General features: G+C 41.9%; 1 protein-coding gene across 2 annotated transcripts in view; it reads right to left on the reverse strand.

Annotated features, from left to right (window-relative positions):
• Positions 1-24946, reverse strand: part of MEIS1 (Meis homeobox 1) — a 107457-nt gene that overhangs the window by 39867 nt on the left and 42644 nt on the right. For both annotated transcript variants that reach the window (XM_030945211.1, XM_030945212.1), the window contains exon 8: positions 11397-11542. In XM_030945211.1, the coding sequence (XP_030801071.1) occupies positions 11397-11542 (146 nt within the window). The remainder of the gene's footprint in view (positions 1-11396; positions 11543-24946) is intronic.

Raw genomic sequence — 24946 nt, forward strand, 5'->3', positions numbered from 1 at the left:
CTTCTAATTGCAGCACGTGGGGAAGATGGCGAGAAAGATCCATTTTGGTGGTTACCTTACTTAGCTCATCTTGACCACGCACTTTGGATCTTACTTTGTGTTTAGTCATACAGAATACCCAATTTAACAGCAGCCTTGTGTTACCGTGCCGGCCCTCTCACCATTTCAAAAGATGCCTTTGAATGATATTTAATTTAGGCTTGCTTACATGCTACATTTGCTAGTGAACACATTGGCTATGTGGCTTTTATTTAACACGATCACTGTCCCCCCATAGTGTGCAACACGCTTGCCAGTCTGCAGCAGCCCTGGAAAGACAATTCACTATTCAAACATTTTTTAAACCTGATTTACCGTTCCAGAGAAACAACTCTGCAACTAATCTTCCAGGACAAATGTAATGCCGAAGAGCAACTAAACTGAAACGTATAAATTCCATATATACTTAAAAATATCATTGTCTGTAATTTAATATAACAATATTTCTAGGCCTATAACCTTGCACGCAGAGGCAATTTCCCAAGCATTAATACTTAAATGGGTCATATGCACCACATCTGTCATTCTGTCCTGAAGTCTATGAGGCACAACCAAGACTCTGCAAGCCTATTGATTTTTCTAGCATTTGCTTTAATTTACTTAACCATTGAGAAATCCATCAGTACATAAAGGGCAACTGTCCATTACTGCCTCATTTGCAGACATTCTTTGCCCTCTTTTTTTTTTTTTTTTTTTTTTGGTAAATATTTCCCTTTAAATCGCTGTGTGTTTACAGTGTAAAAATGAAATCCGGAAAGCGCTCACACCTGTTTCTGTTCAGTAACTGCTGCACTGAGGTATATGTAATGTGCTTAAAGATAGAATAAATATCTAGACATTATTACATCTGTGTGCAAAGGGTGGTAAATTAGATCCTAATTACATTAACAGGGATTCTGCCTCCCAGCTTAAATTTTACATGAGCACTCTGTAAAAATCCAAAAGCTCTGCTGTGGTTTCTTTACGAGCTGGTGATTACAGCTACTTCCTATGCGGTCACTAAATATTCTGTTTACAAATAAATGAAGAAGCCTTGAGCCAACTTGCCAGGGTAATAATCCATGTTTTTTATTTTTTTCCCCAGCAAACCTTTACCACATACGCATGGCAACAATCAGAAGCCCCGGCTTCATCTAATTACTCTATCACATAATTTCACAAATTGCCTTTTCACTGGGGAGCCAAGTGCAAAACACGCTCACAGTGGGATTTCAGGCAGCAGCTTTCATTTACTACTCATTTCTTGTTAAATTAAACACAAAAACACCAGTTGTGTGAAAGAAGTCAAAAAGAATGCTTGCAAATGAGCCAGACAAGTGTATCTTATATTTATACCATTTGCACAAAATAGCTCATTGGCAAGCTGGATTTTTAACGGCACCATTAACATCCTTAACCCTTTTAAGGCCTGGCATGAGGCTGGTAACTGGATCATTCTGACCAAACTCAGCCCAGCACAACCGGACCAGGCAGAGCATCAGCATCCTTTTGTTCATAACTGGGAAGAGAGGCAGCATGCTCCAACTCTGCCTCCACATAAACCCTCTAGTTTACCAAGGGTTAGAGAACAAAATTGATTACATGAATTTCTGGGTATTATACCCACCTAATGCAAGGGAGGGAACAATCCCAGAAATAAATCAAGTGGGATTTGTAAGCGCAATTTCGCTTTCATCCAGGACAGCCCTCCAAGGTGTGGGGTACCAGTGAGACTTAGGGGCACAGAGACCTGGAGGACCAGACCCCTGCTAATTATCTGAGAGTTAACAAGGCAGGATTGCAAGCTGCCACCAAGGAACACAAATTATTTTGAAAATAATTGCATCCAGTGTACCATCACTGGTGGAAGTGAACCAGAGGTTACACAGCTCTAAAATGACATTTTGTACATCAACAAGTACAAAACTAAAACACGACCATTAGTAATTAAAGCTGCTCCTTTTGTAGCACCACAGCCAGTAGGTCAGGTACCATTTTACATCAGAAACCAGCCTTGATGGCTGTAGATTTGACAACGCTATCTACACAGGGAGAAAAAAAAACATTAGCAGCAGCTGTCTGTATGCCTCCACATTGAAAATCCTATTCATACAGACAGGTGGAGTAATTTAAAAGCCAATGTGGTGCAATTTTGATGCAAGTAATGCCACTGTTTACTAAAATGCCACCATTACTGCTGTTTATGAAAACATTACTAAAATTGCATTTTATTCATAAGAATCCTAAGGTTTGGGTTATTACCAGTTTCAAAATTATTCTGACCCCAACTGCATCTTATGGCCCTCTGGGGTTTACAACCTGCTGCACTGACAGACTCATGCTCAGGTTTCAGCAATGAAATCAAGGGTTGATCCTCTCTGCTGTTCCCACACAAGCACAGTGCCATTCCTGCATCAGCACAAAATCTGCAGCAAATAAGCAGAGTTCTGCCAGTGAAACTATTAACTAGCCAGATTGTCTAATACGGCATTTACCTTTACAAAAATACCATTAGGAACCCCAAAAGCCCTGTCTGACATGAATAAGGATGGCCTAGGAAGAAGAGTTTCACTTCAAAGCTGACTTTAGAGCAATCAACAGAGCAAGGCGCCCAAGGCAAAGTCCCATCATTTTCTTTCTGAGTTCAAAAACAGATCCTGGAAAACATGTTTATATCATGAGCTGCCCCTTGGTTTTAATGATGTGACTGAAGTGACCACTTTAGTGTCACTAACATGACTACTCTGCATTTTGGATATCTGGGACAGAGGACCCATTGTGAGAAAAAGTTTTGTTGTGGTCAGGTTTTTTTATTAAGTACTTCCAAATGTTTTATGCTGTACAGGTTGGATTAGAAGGGGCCAACTAGTAGCCAAGAAAAGAATATTCATGTTATATCTAAAATCTGAGAAGTATTTTCTGGGCAGAAGTTTCTGCTTCATAAAGCAAAAGATGAAGTGGCAAGGCTCCTAGACCTTGCCTTATTAAAATGATGGCCCGCCACTGAAGTGAAACGAGCACTCCACTAAATACTCTGGGTCTAAATCAGGCAATGATGCAAAAGGCAAGGTAAATTAGATAACTACATATTAACTTAAACTCTTTTCTGCCTACTTACCTTCTCTCTACACATATATTTAGCACTGCTGTAGCTTAGAGAGTGAGAAGCTAGAAGTACCATGATGACACATCAATAAGATAAGATTGGTTGGACTTGATGATCTTAAAGGTCTTTTCCAACCTTAAAAATTCTATGAATACATTTGTTCCATAATAATGGAATAATGGAATAATGACTCCATGAATATTGAAAATTGGATTTTCAGCTGAGCATTTTGTTGGAAAGTATGGCCTTACCCATGGAAAATTTCAACTTACACCATCAAAAAAAAAGGTTCCCTTCCAAAGGAACATTTTTCTCTGGGTAATTTTGATGGGCAGACAGCAAACATAAGTACTTAATATTAGGAATTGGTCTCTTGAATAAGTGCAACAAGTAAAAGCATGTAAGCTGTAACAGTGCAGATTCTGTGTAGCTGAAGGTAAATGCAGGAAAAGGGAAACAAAACTTTTTTTAAATGGGTAAAAAAACAAGTCACTTCTCATGCCTCTCTTGGAGTAGCAAAAAGACTATAGTCACCACAATACCACTGCTTTGGTTTATCCAGACAAGGGTTAAGTTCATGCAAACAGATGTAGGATAGTGTATGCCAAAGCAAGGGAATGCATCTTACACAACTTGATGTACCACTTCCAAATGTGACCCTATTTGAAAGGCAGCTTATCTTACACCACAGATTAACACATCACATCGGATATGCGCCCAACTGGTTTGGTGCCTCATATTTTGGCACTTTACCTGATCTGATTCAGTCATTTGCTACACACTGGCATGCTGTGAAACTGCTTCAAGAGTTAGATTTCCAGCAAAAAATTAACACTGGCGCTTACATACATAAGCATATCTGAGAATCAACACAGACTCTTTTGTAGCAACTGTGTTAGAGGACAAGCTAAATAAACAACTAATAATGAACAAGCCCATTAATTTATCCTCATTTCCTGCTCACCCACTGCTTGCCAAGATACTGTTGCTGCCTTTAATGCACTTCATAGTGCAAACTATTTGCCAAAATATTTCCACGGATACTTCCAGATTTAAAAATTGGTGACCAAACTTCTTCCCTCCCTCTCCGTCCCCCTTCCAAAGGTGATACTTGAGTTTTGTACGTCTGCTTTGACTGCAGAAGGACAGTGCATTGTGTAACACATTGCTGTGTCTTGACTGGAGGAGGCTAATTTAAAAAATGAAGCTGCACGCAAAATATCACAGCTGCAAATATAAAAAGAAAGGAGAGGGTAGAGAAAAAGCAAAGCATCTACTGCTGACTTAAAAATTCTTATTACTGCAAACATTCTTGCTGGTTAACTCATTTCCCAGAATATTTATGCCAACAAAAGGAGTTCTAGTACAACTAGAGCAAGTGTAATTTAGCATCTGAATTAATGTTTATCATGTTTCAACTTTTAAGTATTCCCTTGCTTCTACTCAGATGTGAAATTCTGCTCGTGTCGAAATACTAATGTGTTTCAGCAGCTTCAAAATAATTCAAATTCTTTAATGTGCTAGCGGCTTCCACATTGGCACAATAGTGCCTCCAAGCTAGAAACTGTGGGAAACTGGGGAAAAGGCAGGATAGTCCTTTGGGAATAGACACACACACACACACCACACCCACACACACCCACCACACACACACACACACACACACACACACTCCCCTCTCTCTCTCTCTCTCTCTCTAAAATCTTGTTGACTCAGGTTATTGGCTACCTTCTGATTTCAACCAAAATACTTCCCTGGATCGCTGCCATTTCCAAGACCTGTGAGAAGCCCCGATGTCACATACCCTGTAGTTTAAGACATTATGGCTGTCTTCAATAGAAGTGGAGCTAAATCACAGGTGTTAACAAAAACAGATGCTGTAACTACACCGCACTTCTGAATGTGAGAAGAGCCTAAGTAAATAACCTGTTTTCCTTGAACTAACTGACTAAAGCATCCTCTATTTTTCCTTTCTGTTCTAAAACTAAAGTTTTGTAGGACAGCTCAGCACTGACAACTTAAACGATCTACAAGACAGTGCATGAGACATGCTCTTTCCAAGAAATCATGAAACTGGAGTAACGGCAGCATTGCCAAGGGTATCACCCAAAACCCAACAGTTTCCTTTAAAATGACAAAATTTCCCTCATGCTAGAAAATGGACCAATCCTTGGAAGTTGGACAGCAGGTCAGAGCCACAGATTTGAGGACAACTGAAGAAAATGCTGGAGGTTTTAACAGTCACTGTCCTCCATAAAACTCTGAAGGGTTAAGAAGTTAATTCAAACTCAGCTACCTAAATCCTCTTTGTCCTCCTTTCTGGAGCTCTCAACTCAATTGGGACAGAGCCTCAGAACAATTATCTTCCACAAAAACATTCTGCATTTTCTGCCACTGAAGAAGACTTCTACAGCATCTCCCCCAGCAGAAGGGAGATGAGGACCCTCCTTGTGGGTTTCTTACACCAAGCTAAGCTAGATGCTTTTGTTGGATGTCCTGACAGGTCTTCCTGCTGCCAGGAGCAGGAAAAGCCCTGGCTCCTACCTTCCCAGTCAAGGCGTTGGCGGTGCATGAGTGACTCAAGACAAGCTAAAAAGCCTGGCTTTTCCCAGGAATTTGGGACAGCTGGCACTGAGAAGTCTTGCAGATGTGGAAGAAAGCTTTTTACAGCTTCGTCCACAATAAAATCAAGTCAAAGAGGGGACTTGCGTATTTGGGATAAAGTGGGAGGATACCCCCACCCATTCTGAGTTCAATATATGGAAACCTGACCCCTGCTACGCAGATGAGCTCCCGGAGCCCTCTGGCATTTTGCAGAGCAAGTAGCAGTTGGTGCAGGATGGAGAGTCACTGTAAGCTGCACTTTTTAGGCAGGAGGAGGGAAGGGGTGTTATTTTGTTTTAATGCTTCCAAATCTCTCAAGAGAAGAACAAAGAAAACTTGGTTTAGCCAAGTATTCTCCCCTTTCCATGTTTTCAGTACCCTGAGTTTTGTACCCATCTACCCTTTCACTATACTCCTTTCCAAAACCAGGCAAGCATCCCACATGAAGTAGGGGCAGGCAGCCAAATTAACCCCATGCTTCTCCCAAGGCAAAATCTCATAACTATGGAGGGATGAGAAAAGACATGAAATCGACTTGTTTCGACTTTAAAGACTTTTTTGACTTTATTTTAGCCAGTAAAGTATTAATATAAAAAGAAAACTTACAGAATTAAATGGCATAAGTTTTCTATCACAACATCCTTAAAGTGATGGGAACTATTTTTCTCCACTACATTCAAATTATCTACTTCCAGTAAATTCTTTTACAAATAACAGCTTTACTAAATAGATTGCATATTGCTTATTTTTAATTTTCTTGTTCCATATCGCGGCATCAAGTAATCAATAAAGGTTAAAAATACAGATACATAATAGAAAAAATCCTTTCACTTTAAAGTCAACATCTTTCAGCCATGTCTTTTACTTTCTGCTCAGTCTCCCCTTTCAGTAAGATTTAACCACTTAAGGAAATTGTTTTAAAAGCAGTTAAAAATAATGATTAAATTATGGGATTTACATGAAAGAAATCCTCAGCCCATTCATTTTTTTTTTTAATCATGGCAATTTGTTTTTTAAAAGGTGTTTGAAGTCCTCGAATCTACCTCTTGGCACCATTAAAAGGGAGTAGTTTATAATCCCCTAATGTGCTTAAATAAAGCCTTCAATAGTTTAAATTGTTATTAAACATCTTTTGGGATTATAATTTTATAGCTTTTTTTGCCTGATTAGATGATGAATGTGAAGATCATCAAATACTCATCATATAACAAACCAATTACACTGTATAATCCCCAAAATGAGGTTTGAATCCCAACATTTTAAATTAAGCTGGATTTAAAGATGCAGGGTATTCACAATAAGTAAAAACACTTGAAAAGACACCCCACAAACTCCCTTCTCCTAGTTTTGAACAAAAAGGTATTTATATCAATTCCAAATACCAATTTATACCAATAATACCATTGCTGGGACAAAAGCCTAGGATGGGCTGAAGCAGAAACTAACTCTGTTGCCACAATTAAATTTACACAGATTTAACTGTAAGCAAGATTATTTTTTAATTCCCCTCCCCCAAGCCTTTCCTTTATTTCACAATCCCTGCTGAGGGATGTACATTACAGTGAGGAGATATGCTTGAAAAATTTGGGGGAAGAGATGACCCCTGAATGTTAAGTGATCAAGGAAAAAAAAAAATTTTTTTTAAATTTTTAAAAGTCTAAAAGGCCTGCAAAACATTGCTGGGCTGCAACACACCCTGAACTTATCTTAGGGCGACTTTCTAAAGCAAAGCACCAGTACAGAACTGGTTTGCCTCAGTCCCTCACCCAGACCCTGCCATGGCTTTTAATGCTCATCTGATGCCACTCCACAAGACTCCTCTCAGTTTTGACTCAACTTTAGCAGTTCTTTACCAAATTATTATTCTTTTTTTTTTTTCTTTTGTTCCAGATAGTAACAAGCTTCCATCTCAAATTTATAGCAAAATCCTAAAACCAGATTTCATAAACCTCTAAATTTGTGAGATGGTGTCATAAACTACCATGAAAAATTTTGACAAGATCCACAACTACATTTTGCCCAACTAACAGCCCACCTGAGCAGTTCTTCCAACCCAGTTGTTTAAGCAAAATGAAATTAGAACACCAAACAGTTAAAAAAATATCCTGCAAAGTCCTAAGTGTGAGTCTGGTCAGCACTTTTGCAATTGTTTTAGCTGATTGTTTTTATTGTTATTATTCCAAGAGGGGGAAAAAAGGGCAATTTGGATGAATCTATCCCCTGATTTATCCCCTGAAAAGCTTCAGAGCACACGGCCTGCATCTGCAGAGGACAGTGCTTGCCTACCCTTTGGGCATATGTCAACTCAGTTCTGCACATCAGTCAAAATACTGGGGGGGGCTGGAGCCTGACACTGAGTGGGAACTACTGCCCAAACACTTCAGCATCCGGAGAGAAAAAAATTAATTTCCTTCTGAGTGTGAAACAAGAACTAGGGGACAAACCTTCGGAAATGAAGTCAGTACACAGAGGAAGACTTAAAGCTCTTGGAGATGGAATAACTGCATAGAAGGAACTAACCCAACCTATCCACTTTTGAAAGACTATAATTGTCCAATATTTATTTTAGGTCTTTCCAACCAATAATTATTAGTATGACAGACATAGCAATTACTGTCTATTTTATTTAATTCCATGCCACTGATGTGTATTAATATTACAATTGTGAAAAAAACCTGCTTTTGAAAAGGAGGACTCCCAGCTAACACCCCAGTTAGGAAGCACCAATGGTCAGTGGGATGCTGGATTTTGCACTTAACTGCTGCTCATTTCTTCTCTGCCATTTTTCAGATGGCAAAGTGAAGGCAGGTAAACTGCTGGGGGCAAAAGTGAGGTATCACCAGTCATGACATATCCCCTGCCTAAACAGAATCATCCCTCTGTCTTTCCTCACCTCCCACTTTATGGAGGACCTTGTGTTCACCCTAGAGAAGACCAAATCCACTAATAAATAAATGGGTAAATAAATAAATAAACAAACTGTATGGGATCTCTGGTTTCCTCAGGATGATCTCCCTCCTGCAACAAGGACATCAGGTGGGGACACCACCAATATCATTGTGCAGTGTTATAAGAGCAGCCATGAAGCCCAGATGCCCTCAAAAATGAACAGGAGTTTTAATTCCTTCAGTCTCTTCCCCCACTACTCCTCAGCTCTTATCACAGCCATTTTTTGAGCCTGGGTATGTTTTGGTGTTTTTTGCACCTTAAGCAGCCTGTGAACGCACTCTGCTGCTCCAGCACTTGGAAGAGCCTACAATGTTCTCCAGACATGTTTTAATTCAAGGAAACTGTCCAAGATCCTACCTAGGTTGTGTTTCAAGGTCCTGCCTGGAGGTCAGACCGGATAAACCAATTCTGTTTTACTGAATTGATAAGATAAATCTGGATCTACCATGCTGCCCTGAAAAAAACCTGCATGCTTCACATGGCTGGGTTGGTTCTGCACAGAGGATGGTGGATTTTTAAAGCAAGCTTTAGCTCAGTGTTACAAGGTAGAAAATGCAGCATTGCATAGGTCCTGGAGGGAATGGTTCTTTCTGTATTTGAGTCTTCCAGAAGGAGAGACCACCTTACAAGAAGATGTCCAGATATTGTCTCCCAGGGGCTGCTAGGACCCTGGAGCAAGCTCAACAGGCCCTCTCCTCTTTAGAACACTATTACCACACAGGAGAAGAGTGAAAAGCCACTAAAACCCTGCACCTAACACAGGTGAAACAGCAAGGGAGTCTGTTCAGTCTGTTCCCTGGTCCTGAGACTAAGCATGAAATTAGCTGCAGTGTCAGGTCAAGCTCATGTAGTTAAATGCTCTACATAGGGTGGCTCCCACCACAAAGGCTTTTTAGAGACACCCTGTAGCTTTCTGCCATATTCCCAGGAAGGCATTTGGAGTGGGCCGGCCCAGGCTAAGAGTGCACTGAAGACTGCTCAAACAGTTTGCCAGTATTGACCTTTGTGTTCCTGTACTCAGATTTAGGTGATGCTTTATTTACTGGCACAAACACAGAAACAGGCCACTTTCAGGAAAAAAATATTTATAGTACTTAATTTGCAATTCCTCGCTGGAAACTAAAGGAACTGACAAGCAGTTGTTCAGCGTTCCCTAGTGTGTCTTGTCCTGACTGCAGAGCTCCCAGGGCCTCCCCTGATTCCTAAACCAGGTACATCAGGCTGGTGTGAGCACTGCCGCTGGCACAGTACCCATGGACTGTTCTGGGGGTGGATGTCCTTAACCTCACATCTACCTGCAGAGAGATACCAGGTGTCAACTCATCTTGGGTGAGAACCTACAAAGGAGGAGCCATCAACACCAAAGGGACCTCAGCCTTCGGGAAGCCATGGCACTGAACACACCAGACAGGGTTGAGGACCTGACAAAGCTGGGGCATGGCTGACACGGAGTCTGCCAGAGAGATTAACCTGGAGATATCTGAGGCCCTCTCTGGCCTCCAAGGAGCAGGGCTCCAACATGAAGGTTCATTCATAGCAACCCAGGACCACACAGGACAGGATTCCCTGCCTGATCCCCGTGCTGACAAGAGTCATGGCAGATATCTGGTTTCTTGGCTCAGCAGCGGATGGAGGGGTGATGTGCATGAGCACTTCCTCCTTTTTATGAGTACAGCCTTGGCACAGCTCCCACCAGGGCTGGGCAAGCTGGACAGCTTCTAGTTTCATCCTGACCCTAGCTACAGGCAGAGGAGAGTCAGCTACTGGGGTTAGAGGCAGGAGCCCTCCTTCACCACCACCTGCACACACCCTAGCAGCCCTTTCCTGACCCTTATCCTCCTGGCACAGAAAGGCTGAGGCAAAAAAACTGGGGCTCAAAGCCCAGATCCCCACGGTGGATAAAAACACAGTGACAGATCACCACAATTTCATTAAGAAGGAGAATGGCATTAGAAACACCTTTCTAATGGCTAATGTTTGAAGGTGTGGTGCGTATTATAAAGCCTTGAGAGCAGCTGCAGCATCCAGCTTAACCCCACACACCTGTACAGAGCTTTGATTTCTAATCCCAGGAATAAATAACCCCATACAGGTAGCTGTGGTAACAGAAATAACTGTGCATACCCCCACCACTTCCAAACCTTAAATACAGGGGTAACTTACACTCTGGGAATGAGAATGACTCAAAGAAAAAAATTATACTTTGCTATTAAACCAGATACATTCAGACCTTTCATCATGAAGCTTCTGATGATCTCTGACAAACATCTGAATAAGGTCTTTGTTTGCTTTTGGCTTTGTTTTTTAATCTCCCCAATTGTTTTCTGCAATTCTCTGGAGCATAGAACCAGGGGCCAAATGCTGCTCTGCGCTCCAATGCAGTGATACCCGCTGCAAAGCAGGACAGGTCTGCAAGGTTGTGTTCATATAAGCTTTAAGTAAAAATCACATTTGGCAGTGATGTCCTCTTAACAATTGTGTCTCAAACAAACAAATCTAAAAACAACACACACACACACAAAAACCCCATACCATAAAAACATACGCTCTATGCTCTTCCCCTGGCATCTAGCAAATGAGGCAACAACAACAACTCTGCTCAAAAAAGTCCCTCTACTGCCTGGCAGCAACATCATATGTATTTTTTGCTTTCTATGACTACTACAACTATGACATTATCCATGTTTTATTTTGCATATGTGATCTAGAGTTCACTTACTGTTAGATGCTGGAACAGCCATGCCCTCATGATATTTGTGGCTACTTTGGGAAAGATGCCACGCTTTTTATGTCGCTTTTTGTCCTTATCTGGATCATCATCATCACCTGTGCTGGGGGAAGCTACACTGTTGTCCAAGCCGTCACCTGTAAATATAGTGAATCAAATTTTGACTTATGCTACCTTTATATACTTCAGCCGAAGCCTGGCTTTGGGTATAAACTACATGAATATTTAAATGAGGTATAAATTCTTTAACAATGTAATTCACCAGGGGTTGAGGGGATGGGGGAAGGGGGGGAAGAGACACGGGGAGAGGGAGGGGCTCAGAAATGTTTTAGCCCCATGCCGGTTTATCTTGAAGGACAGTGTGGCCATCTCTGCCATTGTAACCCAGAACAAAAAGTGCTTACAAATTATAAAAAAATATTTGCAAGCATCCAACTTGCAAAGGTGGAAATGCTGGCTCTTCTTCACACCAGGTCACCTCCCAAAGATTCATCCCAAACAGCTACTTTGGCTGAGCTGACAATTAGGAAAGCATCAAGGGTGTTCTGGATGGGGATCATGACATGTGTGAAGCTGGGTGCCTCATCCCGCCCTGAGGTGTGAAAAGTGGGGTGAATGCAGCTCCCTTGCAACATCATATGCCCTCAGCAAATTCAGAGAAAAGCAGATTATTGAGGCATTGCTTATGTTAAGTCTTTTACAGATGTTGGACTTCCCCTGATTCTTTGATGGGAGGTGGGTAGCTAACTGGGTCCCCTCTTCCCAGCCCCAGCCAAAAGAAATTCAGAGGGGGATAAGCAGGCACCAATTTGACATACACCATTAAGAATTAACACCCTGCTTTGTGCCAGTGTGCCGTATTTGTAATAGGTGTCTGCTTCTGTGAAACAATCACTGATCCAGAATGAATTTCCTTAACGCAGAGAAGGTCTCAGACAGTTCTCATCACATTAGCAACACGTCTGTGGGAGGATGCCACTGTGTAACAGCCTGCTTGGGTCTGGGCTGATGGCTTAGCGGCCAAGGGAAAACAAAAGTTGCAGTGCCTAGCAGTTTGCATGCAATTTTTGTTGGAAACACTGAAAGCAGTTTATAAACAAGCCCACAGAGCAAAGAAGTTTTCGCGTTGAATGCATGTGGACTGAACAACATGTCCTGGCTTCCAAAGACACTGCATTTGTAGCAACATGGAGTTGTGATGTTATTAGGCAAGTGTTTTTTGCACCCCTGGGCAAGAACGATGAAGAAAGTAATCTCAGTTTGGCTGAATACAATCTCTGTTAGTGACAAAAACAAAATATATTTTTAAAAAAGGGATGCAGACTGTCATGATTTGTTAAACAGCTTTCAGCACCAAAAAAAAAAAAAGCTATTATTAGTGTTATATTCTTGGCGTGGCAAATTTATAATTGTCCTTATGACTTCGCCTGTGTCTTTAATGAAACTGTAACCTTGGGTAGTTACAGACATACACGATTTTTATGAAGAAATTAGATATCCAACAAATTCTTTGAAAGCCCAGTACGTAAAAAAGGGCTTTTATACACAGAAGCAATTCACCATATAAAATAATAATTCATAAAAGAAACATGAGCAAAGGAAACAACTCAACAGCATTTAAAATTCCACGGGCTAATCTACTTTCTGTCTGCAAGAGGCAAACAAGGAAAAGAAAAGTATTACGCATTCATTGATTAAAAATGAAAAGCTTCTAACCTAATGACACTGCCTTTCACCACCTCTCTGCCATTGTCCACCCACCCTCTCTTCCCACCCCATTTTTTAAAAAATATACTCATTTCAAACCCCCTTCAGATTAATTTAGCAGGCATTGCCTCATGCCTGATGGGAGGAGGACTCATTGATAATTTATGGAAATATCTACTATAATCCAAGGGAGATGACTTTTTTTCCAGCTTTGTGCATCAATAGATAATCAAGGCCTTCAAGCAGCCTTAGCTTCCCATTACCTCGGGCAAAAGAATTCCTGAAAGCATGCCTCCAGGGCACCTGAATTATATCCTCCATTAGGGGAGGAAAAGCTTTCTGCATTCCACCTATAACACTCCCCAGAACCTTTCCTGTTTATTTCTGCTGTATGAAAGCAGAAGCATTAGGAACAGGATTTTTTAAGTGAAGACTTATGTAGATACAATGGAGAAACCTTTCAAGCGCGAGCCAGATCACCTCCTTCAATCCCGGGCAGTGACCTATCCCAAATAAAAGGTTTCTGTTACATCATTAGCTCAAGCCAAAAACAGCCTTGGCTTAATGCATAGTTTGTTCTTCCTACTGTTTTTAGGCAAATACTGCTACTTTACTCCCATCTGGGAGGGAAATTACACTGCTGGGCTGTAATCTAAGACAAGATTTTCATTGGAAGCAAATGCTTTCAATCCAGTGTAAATACTGGTGTATGTTCAGAAAAGCCTAAAACAATAAACCCTGGCCTCGACCGACACAAGTTAGAGAAAGTGAAAAGCAGTGAGAGGATAAGAAAGCGCCCGGCTATCCTTGGAGCAAATGCTTCAGTAGACTTCTGTAAATTGTTTAACCTCTTCCACTTTTTTTAAATGGAAAATTGATCCCGTAAAGACTGAAACCACAGAGAGAAGTCTAAATGGTCAATTGTGGATTTTAGTATTTCCATCTACTTTGCAACTCGATACACTCACCTCTGTGAGGTCTCCAGAGATTTCCCCCTCCTTTTCTTTTTTCCCCCCTCTTTTCCTCCTTTTAAAGATCACTAAACAAACTTGAAGCACCACTGACCAGCCACACGGTAGCAGCTAGGAACTGCATTTGTAAAATGTCGGTGGCAACTCTACTCCTGAAGTTGACTTCTCCTGCCGCCAAATGAAGGCGAACTGAAAAGGTGGAAATAATCATAGAAATGATGCTAGTCCATAAACAAGCTTACAGCCTCATTAGTATAGCGGGAGGCTCCGCTGGGTGATTTATGCTTGTTTTGCTGATGCCATGAGGAAATGCCATAGGGCAACTTTAGCCAGCTGCTAATGGTTTCTGACAGCTTCTTAGCAACTAGTGCAAGCAACGCCGTGGCGTTTGCTAGTGACAGAAACCGAAAATGTCATATTATCTGCCCATGTGTCACGAAGTCCGTGTGGCAATTAACTAGTAGGCCAGTGACTGAGGGGCCACAGGCTCTTCAGAATGGCCCATGGCTATTTGGGGTCAAAGCGGGCACAGCGTTCGCCTTTATGCTGCACATATGCGTGGGTGTGTGCATGATCCCCATCGAGCTCCCTCTGCCCCGCTCCCCGATCAGTTTGGTCCATGCAGATCCTTTGTCCATGGAGAAACTCTGTCTCACTTTCTCTTTAGGCATGGCGTGACATTATCAGAGGAACTGCAAGTAATCTGTCTTGATATGATGGTTGGAAATGGCACTTTAATTGGCAATACCTGATTCCCTGGTTTGAGTGCTGGATCTGAAGGTGCTAGCTGTTTTTCTGCTCGCTCGCAAATTAGTCTAAAAGGATTTAAGATCACTGAAGCAGACTCATTGCCTGTCAAATTGCTGGGAGCACAGCAACTCTGCACAGCAACTAGATGCTATTTTAAAAAAAAAGCAAATGCAGAGCCTGTAAGGAGCAGAAGGAGAGCCCAGACTCCGCACGCCCGTTCCCTGGCGAGCAGAACCAGGCGCTATATGTCAAACTGTCAAACCTTTCAGCATGGCTGTTTGCCCTTTCAAATAATATTTAAGAATTGTTTTTACACAATTTTTTATAGGCCATGGTCTGGTGAAAGAGGCCAACCAACAGAGAAAGGAATTTGTACTACAATTCGTCCATGGACGATTTCTTGACAGACCCAGGCCAATCCCCACGGAGCGAGGCAGGTGACCTGTGGCAGCTCCCTGGCTGTTGGGGAGCTCCGATTTCAAACGCCCTCAACTCCAGCATCCCAGAGTTGCCTATTTAAGCACACCCAGGCATTTAGGCTGTGCTATCTTGTTCCATTCAAGAAGGGATAAAGCAGCATTTATCGTATTCAGCCCTGCTGAATGGCTCAGACTGGCCATGCCAGCAGGGGCTCCTCTCACTGCGTTCCCCTCTCCACTGTCACCGTGCATTACAACCTCCCTTCCCCTCCCACTCCCCCAAAAATCAGAGGCAGAAGCAGCAAAGGGCAAGCGACTTTACAGCAGCCCCTCAAGTGGATAATGCTCTCTTTGTCCCGGGTGATATGTTATAAATCTTTGTTGACAAAATAGGTGCTTCTGGAGAGCAACTTGGCACAGGCACTTGCCTTCAGCAGCCATGGTCATAGCAGGATTTTACTGGTGATTCAAACTCTCCCTCACTCCCACACCAAACTCCAGTTAAATGTCATCACCCCGCGACACTGGAAAGTCTGGCAGTGTGGCACAGCTGGGCGACTTTCAGCCACTCCAGCTCCCAAATCTACTCTCAAACCTCAACCATCGAGGCTGCCCACATATGACATAAATATTCCCAATCTCAAGTCATGGAGGTTTCTGAAAGGATGGGAAATTCAGATGTTCTAAAAACTCTAGCCTTTTGCTTGACTACAAAACCCATGCCTCTGCATGGAGCTCTTTAGACTAACATTCTCAAATCATTTCAACTGACCAGAAACTTCAGTATCAAAGTTCCAAATACAGCTTTACTAAAAGTAACTTCACCACACGTAACAGGCTATTTCTCACTGCACATAGCCCTGTCCTACTATCAAGTCTGCTTCCCATTCCTCTGACAGGACATCTGAGAGGGCTTTTGCGGTCTAGTGTTCAATTTTCTGTGAGAGGGTAAGAGCAGGGCACTGGCTTTGCTGAGGTATACCAAACAATATGATGAACACTTCCAGCTTATACAGTCCAGTTCTACATAGGAATCTAAATACACTGCTTTAAGGAGTTCACAGGAGAAAATGTGAAAGATGTGCACCCAGAAGCCCTGGGAAAGGCCTGGAGCAACTTTTAAGTGGACTGACTAAAAGCTCCTTATGTTCAACTTATTTGTATGTGTCCAAATGTGTCCTGTTAAAAACAGTTTCTGCCTCCTAGAAGAACTTCACAGTTTGCATTTACTTTTGTATTTCATGCTCTAATATAATTTAAATATACACTGTGTTTGGACAAAACTTGTTGACTTCTGTAATAGATTTATAATGTATTCAGTGCTATGAAATGAAACATCTAACATGATGGCCCAAAATTCATGGTCTTTTCAGTATTGTCTTTTTTTTTTTCCCATCATAATTTTTTGCAATCATTTAGATGCAAGTTCCTCAAATTCCTGCTTCTGGTAGCATGAGAAATCTTAAACTGCCAAAGCCAAGTATTTAACTGTTCACGGTCCATCCATGTTTAGCTGTCCATCCGCTGCTCTGTTTGTTCCCTTCTCTTTTAAATATTCCAAGAACCACAAACTCTTCAGTAACCTTTCCAGGTAAGTGGAAAGGAAGATTCATTAGCTTCAAGCAACATAATGTACTAGAGAGATTGTAAGTGGCAAAATTGCTTTCCTTAACCTTTCTTCTGTGTCATTTACCAATTTAGAGTAACTACTGTGATTTCCACAGCTTTACCTATGTTATCCCTTATAGAAACAAAACTCCAGTTTGTTGGATACCCACACATCCACCATGACAACTTTTTATGGAGCAAACCAGGCTTATGTGTGACATTTTCCTATGAAGTACAAAATTATAAATTCTCAAAAAAAGCAGGTCCACAGATGCAACAAACTTTTCTGTGAAGCAAGAGAGGGAATACTGTTCACAGGAAATAGAACAAGGATCATCATTTCAGACCACCAGCTTTGAACAGTCTTGGGCAACCAAAAAATGTGGAAATTTCTTTATATGTATATATTTTTCAATTTGTTTCAGACACAACCAACTTGGCACAGGAATGTGGTGAGCAGAAGTCACACCCAAATGACTCTGACATGAGTCAGTGCAGCTATTATTCACGTCCACAAGTACTGAAGAACATGTTCACTACTCAGGAAGTATCATTCCTCCTTAGAGCAAGGTGGCTAAAAAGGCAAGCTGAGCAGCACAGGGGCTGAGTGCTCATGTATGCCAGGAGAGAGCTGGAAGGCACTGACACAGTCTGTGGGTATGTGCCCAGCTGCTAAACCAAGCTGTACCTATCCATTGAGGAGAAACACAAATTTTAACATTAAAAGGCCATTAAGTTTAGACTATTTCCCCAAAACACATTGTTTTAAAATTTAAACAGACATGCATATATTGCATATGTAACATTAACTCAGTGATGGCTCTCAATCTGCCAATGCCCAAGCAAAGTACATGAGCAGAGAATGGGACTACCAAAAAAAGGTACTTCAGAAAACATAAAATAACTATGAAATTTCTTTATTGGGAAAAGCATTTTCTATTATTTTGGATCCATGGTTTGTCAGATGTGAGGAAACACCCACTCCTGGAGCTCCTGAGGTCAATGGCAATCACCTCAGCACACTGAGTGGCCTACAGAATGCCCGAAAAATAATTTACTATGATGATGTAGCTTTGGTTGTGAATTTGAAAAGTGGTGCTGATGAGGGACCTTTTTTTTTCCATATTCCTTTAGGAGAAAGCCTCCTCAAATATACTTAATAAAAAGTTAATGAGGAACAACAAGGTTGGAAATGAGCATTAGCAAGGAACAAATACCACATGTCTGGGTATGCACAAATCTCTTAGGGAGATGCAGTGTATGTTTCATGCAAGGATTCAGATCATGACATAAACAGTGGGAAGTTGCCAGTCACAGATAGTATCCATATTTACAAGATACTAAAGGACACAGTTGTAAAAATATCCTACACAAATATTCACAAATAGTGAAACCTGGAAAAGTATAAATTACACTGTGGCATTTCACAAACTTTCAAAGTTTTTTCTTGAACCATTGTACCTTGTTCTTCAGAGACAAGAGCACCTTTTTCTAGGAACTCAACCTTTTTTTTTTAACTTGAATACCCTTCATGCAAGCAATGAGCAAATCAGTTGTCTATGCAAAGAGTAAAAACAGCATTGACAAATAGTGGGGGAAAACCCACAGATTTTACTGATTTTCATTTCTTTGGCAGCTTTTTATAGCTGAAGTGAAGGAAACCCTCTTCTCTTGCACCAGGTAGCACTTCTTAATGAGGTGCAGAAAACTACGTTATTATGGGTAAGTTGTGCCATATTTCTGGAGCTGTGCATCACGGAATGAAATACTAAAAAGAAAGCAATTCATTGTATGGGAAGCAAACAACTTTTTGCTGCCAGCAACAGAAGTTTACTTTGAGCAGTTGGAAGCAAATACCCTACAGAAAAGTATCTGGCCAAACAGAAAAACATCTTGCTTTAACCAAGAATGATAAAAAGCTTAAAAAGTTGGGGAGTTTTTTCCCCTAACCTAAAAGCCACCATGATGGCTCTACAACTTCTTGGGAAAAGCTGCTTTTCAGTCATCCTCTCTTTGTTCAAATACAGGTCTATTTTATGAAATCTATCCTCTCCAACCTCATCACTAGACCTAGTCCCATCAGTTGCATTCTCCACGAAAAGTCAACTACACAAAACTGAGACACGGCTAAATCCACCACTGGATTCCATCTGACTTACTTCCTCGTAAAGCAGGAGCACAAGAAGCAGCAGGAGCACAGGACAGCTCCACCATGGGGGAAATACACCCAACCAATGCCCCAAATGGCCATGAGGTCAACTTCTGTAAATCTCTACAGCTCCTTAACAACTGGCTCTATCTTTGTGTTTATCCAGCTCCTAAGACACTTGACTCTTGGACTGAGCACAAGCAGCTATAAGAGGCTCAAAGCTAAGTTCAGAAGCATATTATGTATAAACTAAGGGATGTGTTATCTGTAGAAACAGTTTATTATGTGGAGCATTTAAGTAGGCTTCCTTCCCTAAACATAGCTAAATTGCCTTGTGCCCTGCCTACATGCCTGCTCCAGAAGAGAAGACACTGTAGATTTCCAGTTTTACGACAGAAAATATGTGCCAGAACCTTGACACTGTCCAAATAATTCAAATTGAGGTTGCTCTATTGAAAATAGTTTTTTTAAAAAATGTTGGGCAAGACAAACCAAAATACTTGGGATTGTTGAACCAAACAAAAGCATTTTACTTTGGGCAACGCCAAGACCAATCAGTGCTGGCCCAAGCTGCAGTTTGCACTGCAGGAACTATAGTTCAGATACTGTTTGCCCCAAGTCCTCTTTTGCAGAGCTGGATCCCCTAAACCATCAGAGTCATCCAGCCATAATGATCAGGAGAAGGTCAGTCTAACTGCAGCTCAGGCAAGTCAGGATTCATGACCTACCAAACCCACATGAGATATTTCCCATTGGAAGTTGCCATATGGTCTGTGTCAATTAAAAAAGTTCTTGTGGATACACAATGTATTTTCTTCTACTGCCATCCACTTTAAAGTAGCATCAAAGCCAAAAAATTTTCCCTGTCCCTAGTCCATCAGTTACATCATCTGACAATAAAAACCAAGATGCGAATGAAAGAAAACTAACGTTGAACTTCACTTTGCATGCCATGGCTGCATCACATACTCTATTTCCCCACATACAGTGCCATATATTGTCACTTTGCAACTGCAAAAGGCAGCTCTAAAAGTGATGAGAATAAAATGCCCCCATCTCATCTACCTTTCCTCTTTTGACAGTAACAACATCTCCACTGCCACTGCTAAAAACCAACCATCATGTCATATAGCCTTATAAAGATCCACTTGCTCCAGCAAATCCCAGCCCCTGAACCCTGCTGACTGGGCCAGTGAAAAAACATCTGTCTTTAAACCCATGACACAAATTAATTATTTCCTCGTACTTAAAGCAAAAGGAAGATAATTTAGATTTGTTATGGAGTATTACTCCAAAAACCTTCATGAGGCAACCTGGTAATTCCCACTGCATGACCCTGTATCTCACAGCTATGGAGAAGAGGGCAGGGAAGAGGTTTGGCCATGTCCACTCAGAAGAACCTCAACTTCCAGCAGCTGTCTTTGAGGTCCATGTGCCTGCTGGCCTAAACGACTCGGCAGAGAGGCTCAGAACGTCAGGGACTTGTGAATCTTTTCGTGCCTGGGCTTCATATGAACGAGGCAAGAGTTGGGTCCAAAACAATTATACTCCTGTTTTCTAAGGAACTATAAGTTGCAATCACGAACTGAATGGATGGCATTTGGACTGCACCATGAATTTCCTCCCCTCATCCTGTCCTAGCTCTGTCTGGGATGCTCAGAAGCAGCCTGCTTTGCCCCTCAAAGACAAAATTTTATGCTACCATGCACATAATGAACTCAGGAAAAACACCTGAATTATAAAACATGTGTCCCTCTACCAGACCTTTCAAGGGAAGGGTATACACAGAATTAATGTTTTTCCCCACTGCTCCTTGCTATCCAGCATCCTAACTCCACTATTCTTGTTCCTCCAGCAAAAGGTGGTTCCTCTGGAGTATCCGTGACAACAGTGGGAGGCTGCTCCTCAGGAAGGGGGTAAGAAGCCAAAAGGAGTAAATCTGGGAGAGCCAAGCTCACATAAAATTTTCTTCCACTACTGCTCCTCTCCCAGCTCAAAATGCAGATTTGTTGTGATGAGGTAGCACTTAAGGCACAATAGGAAAAATCAGTCCTGAAGTTAGGCTTTAATGCAAAGGCATGGTGACTCTGGGTCTGATGGCCAGCAAACCGGCACACTGCTGCCACTCACACAGCTCCTGCTGCCCTCTGCTCTGCCCAGATTCTGTGGCTCTACAGGATGACAGGGATCAAGCAATGACTACCATGGTGATCAGGCCACTAACTCTTCTTCTACTGCAAACACTTTTCCCCTAAATATTCCTTGGATATGGGGAGGTGGGGTGGCACTGAGGGGCAGGTCAGGGTGCATACAGGTGGCTGGCGTGAACCCAGCTCCCATGGCAGAGCCTGAAAATTCAGAGGGCTCAGAGAGCCCTTTAGAGAAATAACAGTGATGGGGAGATGGTCTTGACCCTGCTCCTTGTCGCTGGCCACTGGCCACCAGGCTCAGGTGCTGAGTTCCCCTGATGGTCCCTACCTAGGGGCACACAGGCAGTGACAGTCCTTTCAGGAACTTCAGTCCTACTAAGTTAACACATCCCCTTAGGCTCCAACTTAATGTATTCATGACTCTGCTATGTTTTTGGCTTCCTACAACTTTCTATCACAGCTTCTGGTGTTTTGATGTTTGATTTACAGTGCAGCTACAGTTTAAGGTGTGGATTTTTTTCCAAATTAAAACAAATGGACAACAAATCCAAATGCAAATCATCCAGGAACAAAGAGATGTTAAGAGTCCAAAACACACAATGAAGGTGAAAGAAAAGTCAGATCAGTGCTGGACACTTAAAAACTTTCCCTGAATATCACCTACAAGTGCGTGCTCACCCTATTTCTAGATATTACCTGCCGAGAATTACCTTGAGAAGGCAAACTATCAGTTTGGAGGAAAGGAACAAGCTTCTGGTGCACCCCAGAATCTGATTATTATTTCTGTCACTACATCTCATGGCATCAGTTCCAGCTGTGAGAGATATGAATGATAGGAAGGAGTTAACTCAGCCATATCCAGCTCATCTCTTTGACTCCACAAGAGTGTTTAACCAAAATCCCACAGAAATGTCAAAGCAAAGCTGGGTCATAGCAAAAAGCCATCCATATCTTAAGAAAAAATAAACAAAATGTTTACATCCTTCAAAAAGTAAGCCAAAATTATTTCTGGTTTCTTTTTCAACTCACAGCATTTGTCATTATCTCTAAGAGCAACAGCAGTAGAAATGTGTAGAAAACAAAAACTGTAAAAGTTTTCGGTAATTTGATGTACTTTATATGACATGAATGAATAACCAAGGAAGCTAAAGAAAACCTCAGGTTCTAGCAGGCTGAAACCACAGGCATCAGCTTCCCCGTGGCAGGTATAGACCACAAGGAAGAGGAATCTTGCTTTTCTGATGAAACAACCACATCCTTGTTGAAAGGGCTGAGGACCTTGTCTCGCCCCTTCCACCCACCGTGGTGGAAGAGGACTCTTACCTGCCCAGCTCACCACTCCATCTGTCTCCTCCTGAGGCAGGCTTGCAGTGCCTACAAAATCACCAGCTTCACCTTCCCGACTGCCAAACATCCTGTTCAGATGGTACCCTCCCAGCTGAGGCTAACAAGAAATGTATTTCTGCTGTGCACCCCATTTTTTCACTTCAGCTTTCAGGATGTGCTTCTCAGCTGATGTGCAAGGACACACCACACACACACAGAGAAGCCAACACTGCACCGGGTCAAACACCAGCAACGTCCCCATGTCCTTCCTGTCCATGCAGATATCAAGGAAGGTTTTATAGGCATTGGTTGCCTCATAGAGGAAAAGACAGACTTTTCTAAGCATCCTGTAAATGCCAGGAAAAGAGAAGAATGGAAAGGAAATGAAAGGAACAACCTGGAAAGGAGAACGGAAAAGCAGGAGACCTTGGCTCCAGGGAGAGAGCTGACCACAGTTTTAGCTCTGTCTTCATCTATAGAAGATGTTTGCTTTTATTAATCTTGGAAAAAATGTGGTGCATGAGCTAAGTCAGCCCCTGGGCAGATTTAACTTGAGTGACCTGAACTTACTCTGCAGATCACCATAGGTCTCTCTGACCTTGGCAGTGACACAAGGATCATATTTTCTCGTGGACAAATTACTCCAGAATAGTTCTGCCAATGTATTAGGCATAAATAGCCTTTTATTTAGGACTGTGAAAATACATTCTCTCTTTCTGCCTCTCACCTTTCCAAACAAAATCGATTTATTGGAATAAGGAAAACCCCGCCCTTCATTAGGGTCTGGGTACACATCTCAAGGGCCAGACAGAAGCTTGGCTGCTTCATGCTCATGGCAATGTGTTTTCAGACATTGCCTTCAGCAAGATGCATTTTGGAGTTAACTGGTTAGTCTTGTCGCTTTTGATTGGAATGGTCAGCCTGCACATTTGCAAATGAACACACAAACACTTTCAGACATGAAAGAGGCAGTAAATGTAGGTCAACAGTGGGAATGTTCAGCTTCAATCATCAAAACAGAAAACAATCCTCAACATACATCTACAAGCTACTGAAGAACAGCTCTGTGAAAACCAGCCAAGCTGCACTGAGATAAGCAAAAAATTCCCCAACATCCACATCTCAGCCTTGCAGAAAATTGACCAGTTTGGAAGGAACAGGTAAACAGTGTGTTCTTGGACAAGAGTCAGCACAGTTTGGATGATGTAGACCTTTCCGTTCAGGAGTTGCGCTGGTTTTTGCATCTGGTCACTTGAGGTCACACCGCAGAGCTCTGAGGCTCTGCAGAAGCTCTGCATGCTTCCTCCCCAAAACGGAGGTGGCTGAAGTGGCTATTAAAATCAGTTGTTATTCTGATGCCACCTGAGTCTTAATTGCTGAAAAGATGGGGACTACAACCACAGAAAGGGCTTTCTGGCACTGGCTAAGGAAGTATCAGTTTTTGAGGTCAGAATAACATCCCTTAAAAATACGAATCAGAGTGGTTCTTTCATACTGCAATTTGATAAGGCAGGCAAAACATTAGCAGACTATTTTGATGAAGGTCAGGACAGCTTTGTAATATATACATATTAGAGTAGTTCTTAGATGTGTGTAAAAAGAAAGAAAATCTCTGAAAACCTGTATTCAAATTGTCCTGGAGCACTCAAATAAATCCTAGTAAATAGTATTTCCTGCTTCCACTCTGAATGAGTCTCCTCTAACAAACTCATTGCATGTTGAGAAAACACAGTTTTCCAACAGTGTCTTAGCTGCTCTCTGCCTCCATACACAACTTTTGCTGTATGGCCGATGCCTTAGGACCTGCAGGCAAGTGTCTCAGCCTGAAGACTGGGTCACCAAGGCTTATCAGGCAGAAAAGCAATCAGAGTCACAGATCTGCACTCTTTCCCATCACAATTCTGGAACAACACTCACTGATGCCAAAACAGGTGATTCTCCTGAGACTGGAAAAGGCTTCCATAAATACCTGCAAATCATCTGAGCAGTTGCCAACAATGCCAGCCTCTGAACCATTGCTAATTGTGACGCTGGTTTCTATGCAAAGCAACTCTGAATTTTGTCATTTTAAATGCCTGACCAGCTGCACCTGCGATTTGTGGCTGAGGCAGATGAGGAAACAGATTTTCATCTATAATCATAGGTTGAAATTGAAAGTTCAGCTGAAAAGCATTCTCACCTATACTTAACAGTTTCTACTGCAGATACTTTGACATAAGCACCATATTTGCAATGAATATTATCTCAGCAGTGACCTGAACAAGGCAATATTGACCTGGGGAGGGAAATTGCCTGTAAGATCATGGGGCAGCTATCCTTTGCTCACCCCTTACCAGCCCAGGAGACTTCATGCATATTCAAAACTGCACAGGAACCTCACCGAAAAGCATGAAAGGAGAGGCTCAAGATGACAGGTGCACGCCCAAAGATTCCATGAGTTGTAAAGAAGGAGGTCAAAATC

This window comes from Camarhynchus parvulus, chromosome 3 (assembly GCF_901933205.1).
Source record: "Camarhynchus parvulus chromosome 3, STF_HiC, whole genome shotgun sequence".
Lineage (NCBI taxonomy): Eukaryota > Metazoa > Chordata > Aves > Passeriformes > Thraupidae > Camarhynchus > Camarhynchus parvulus.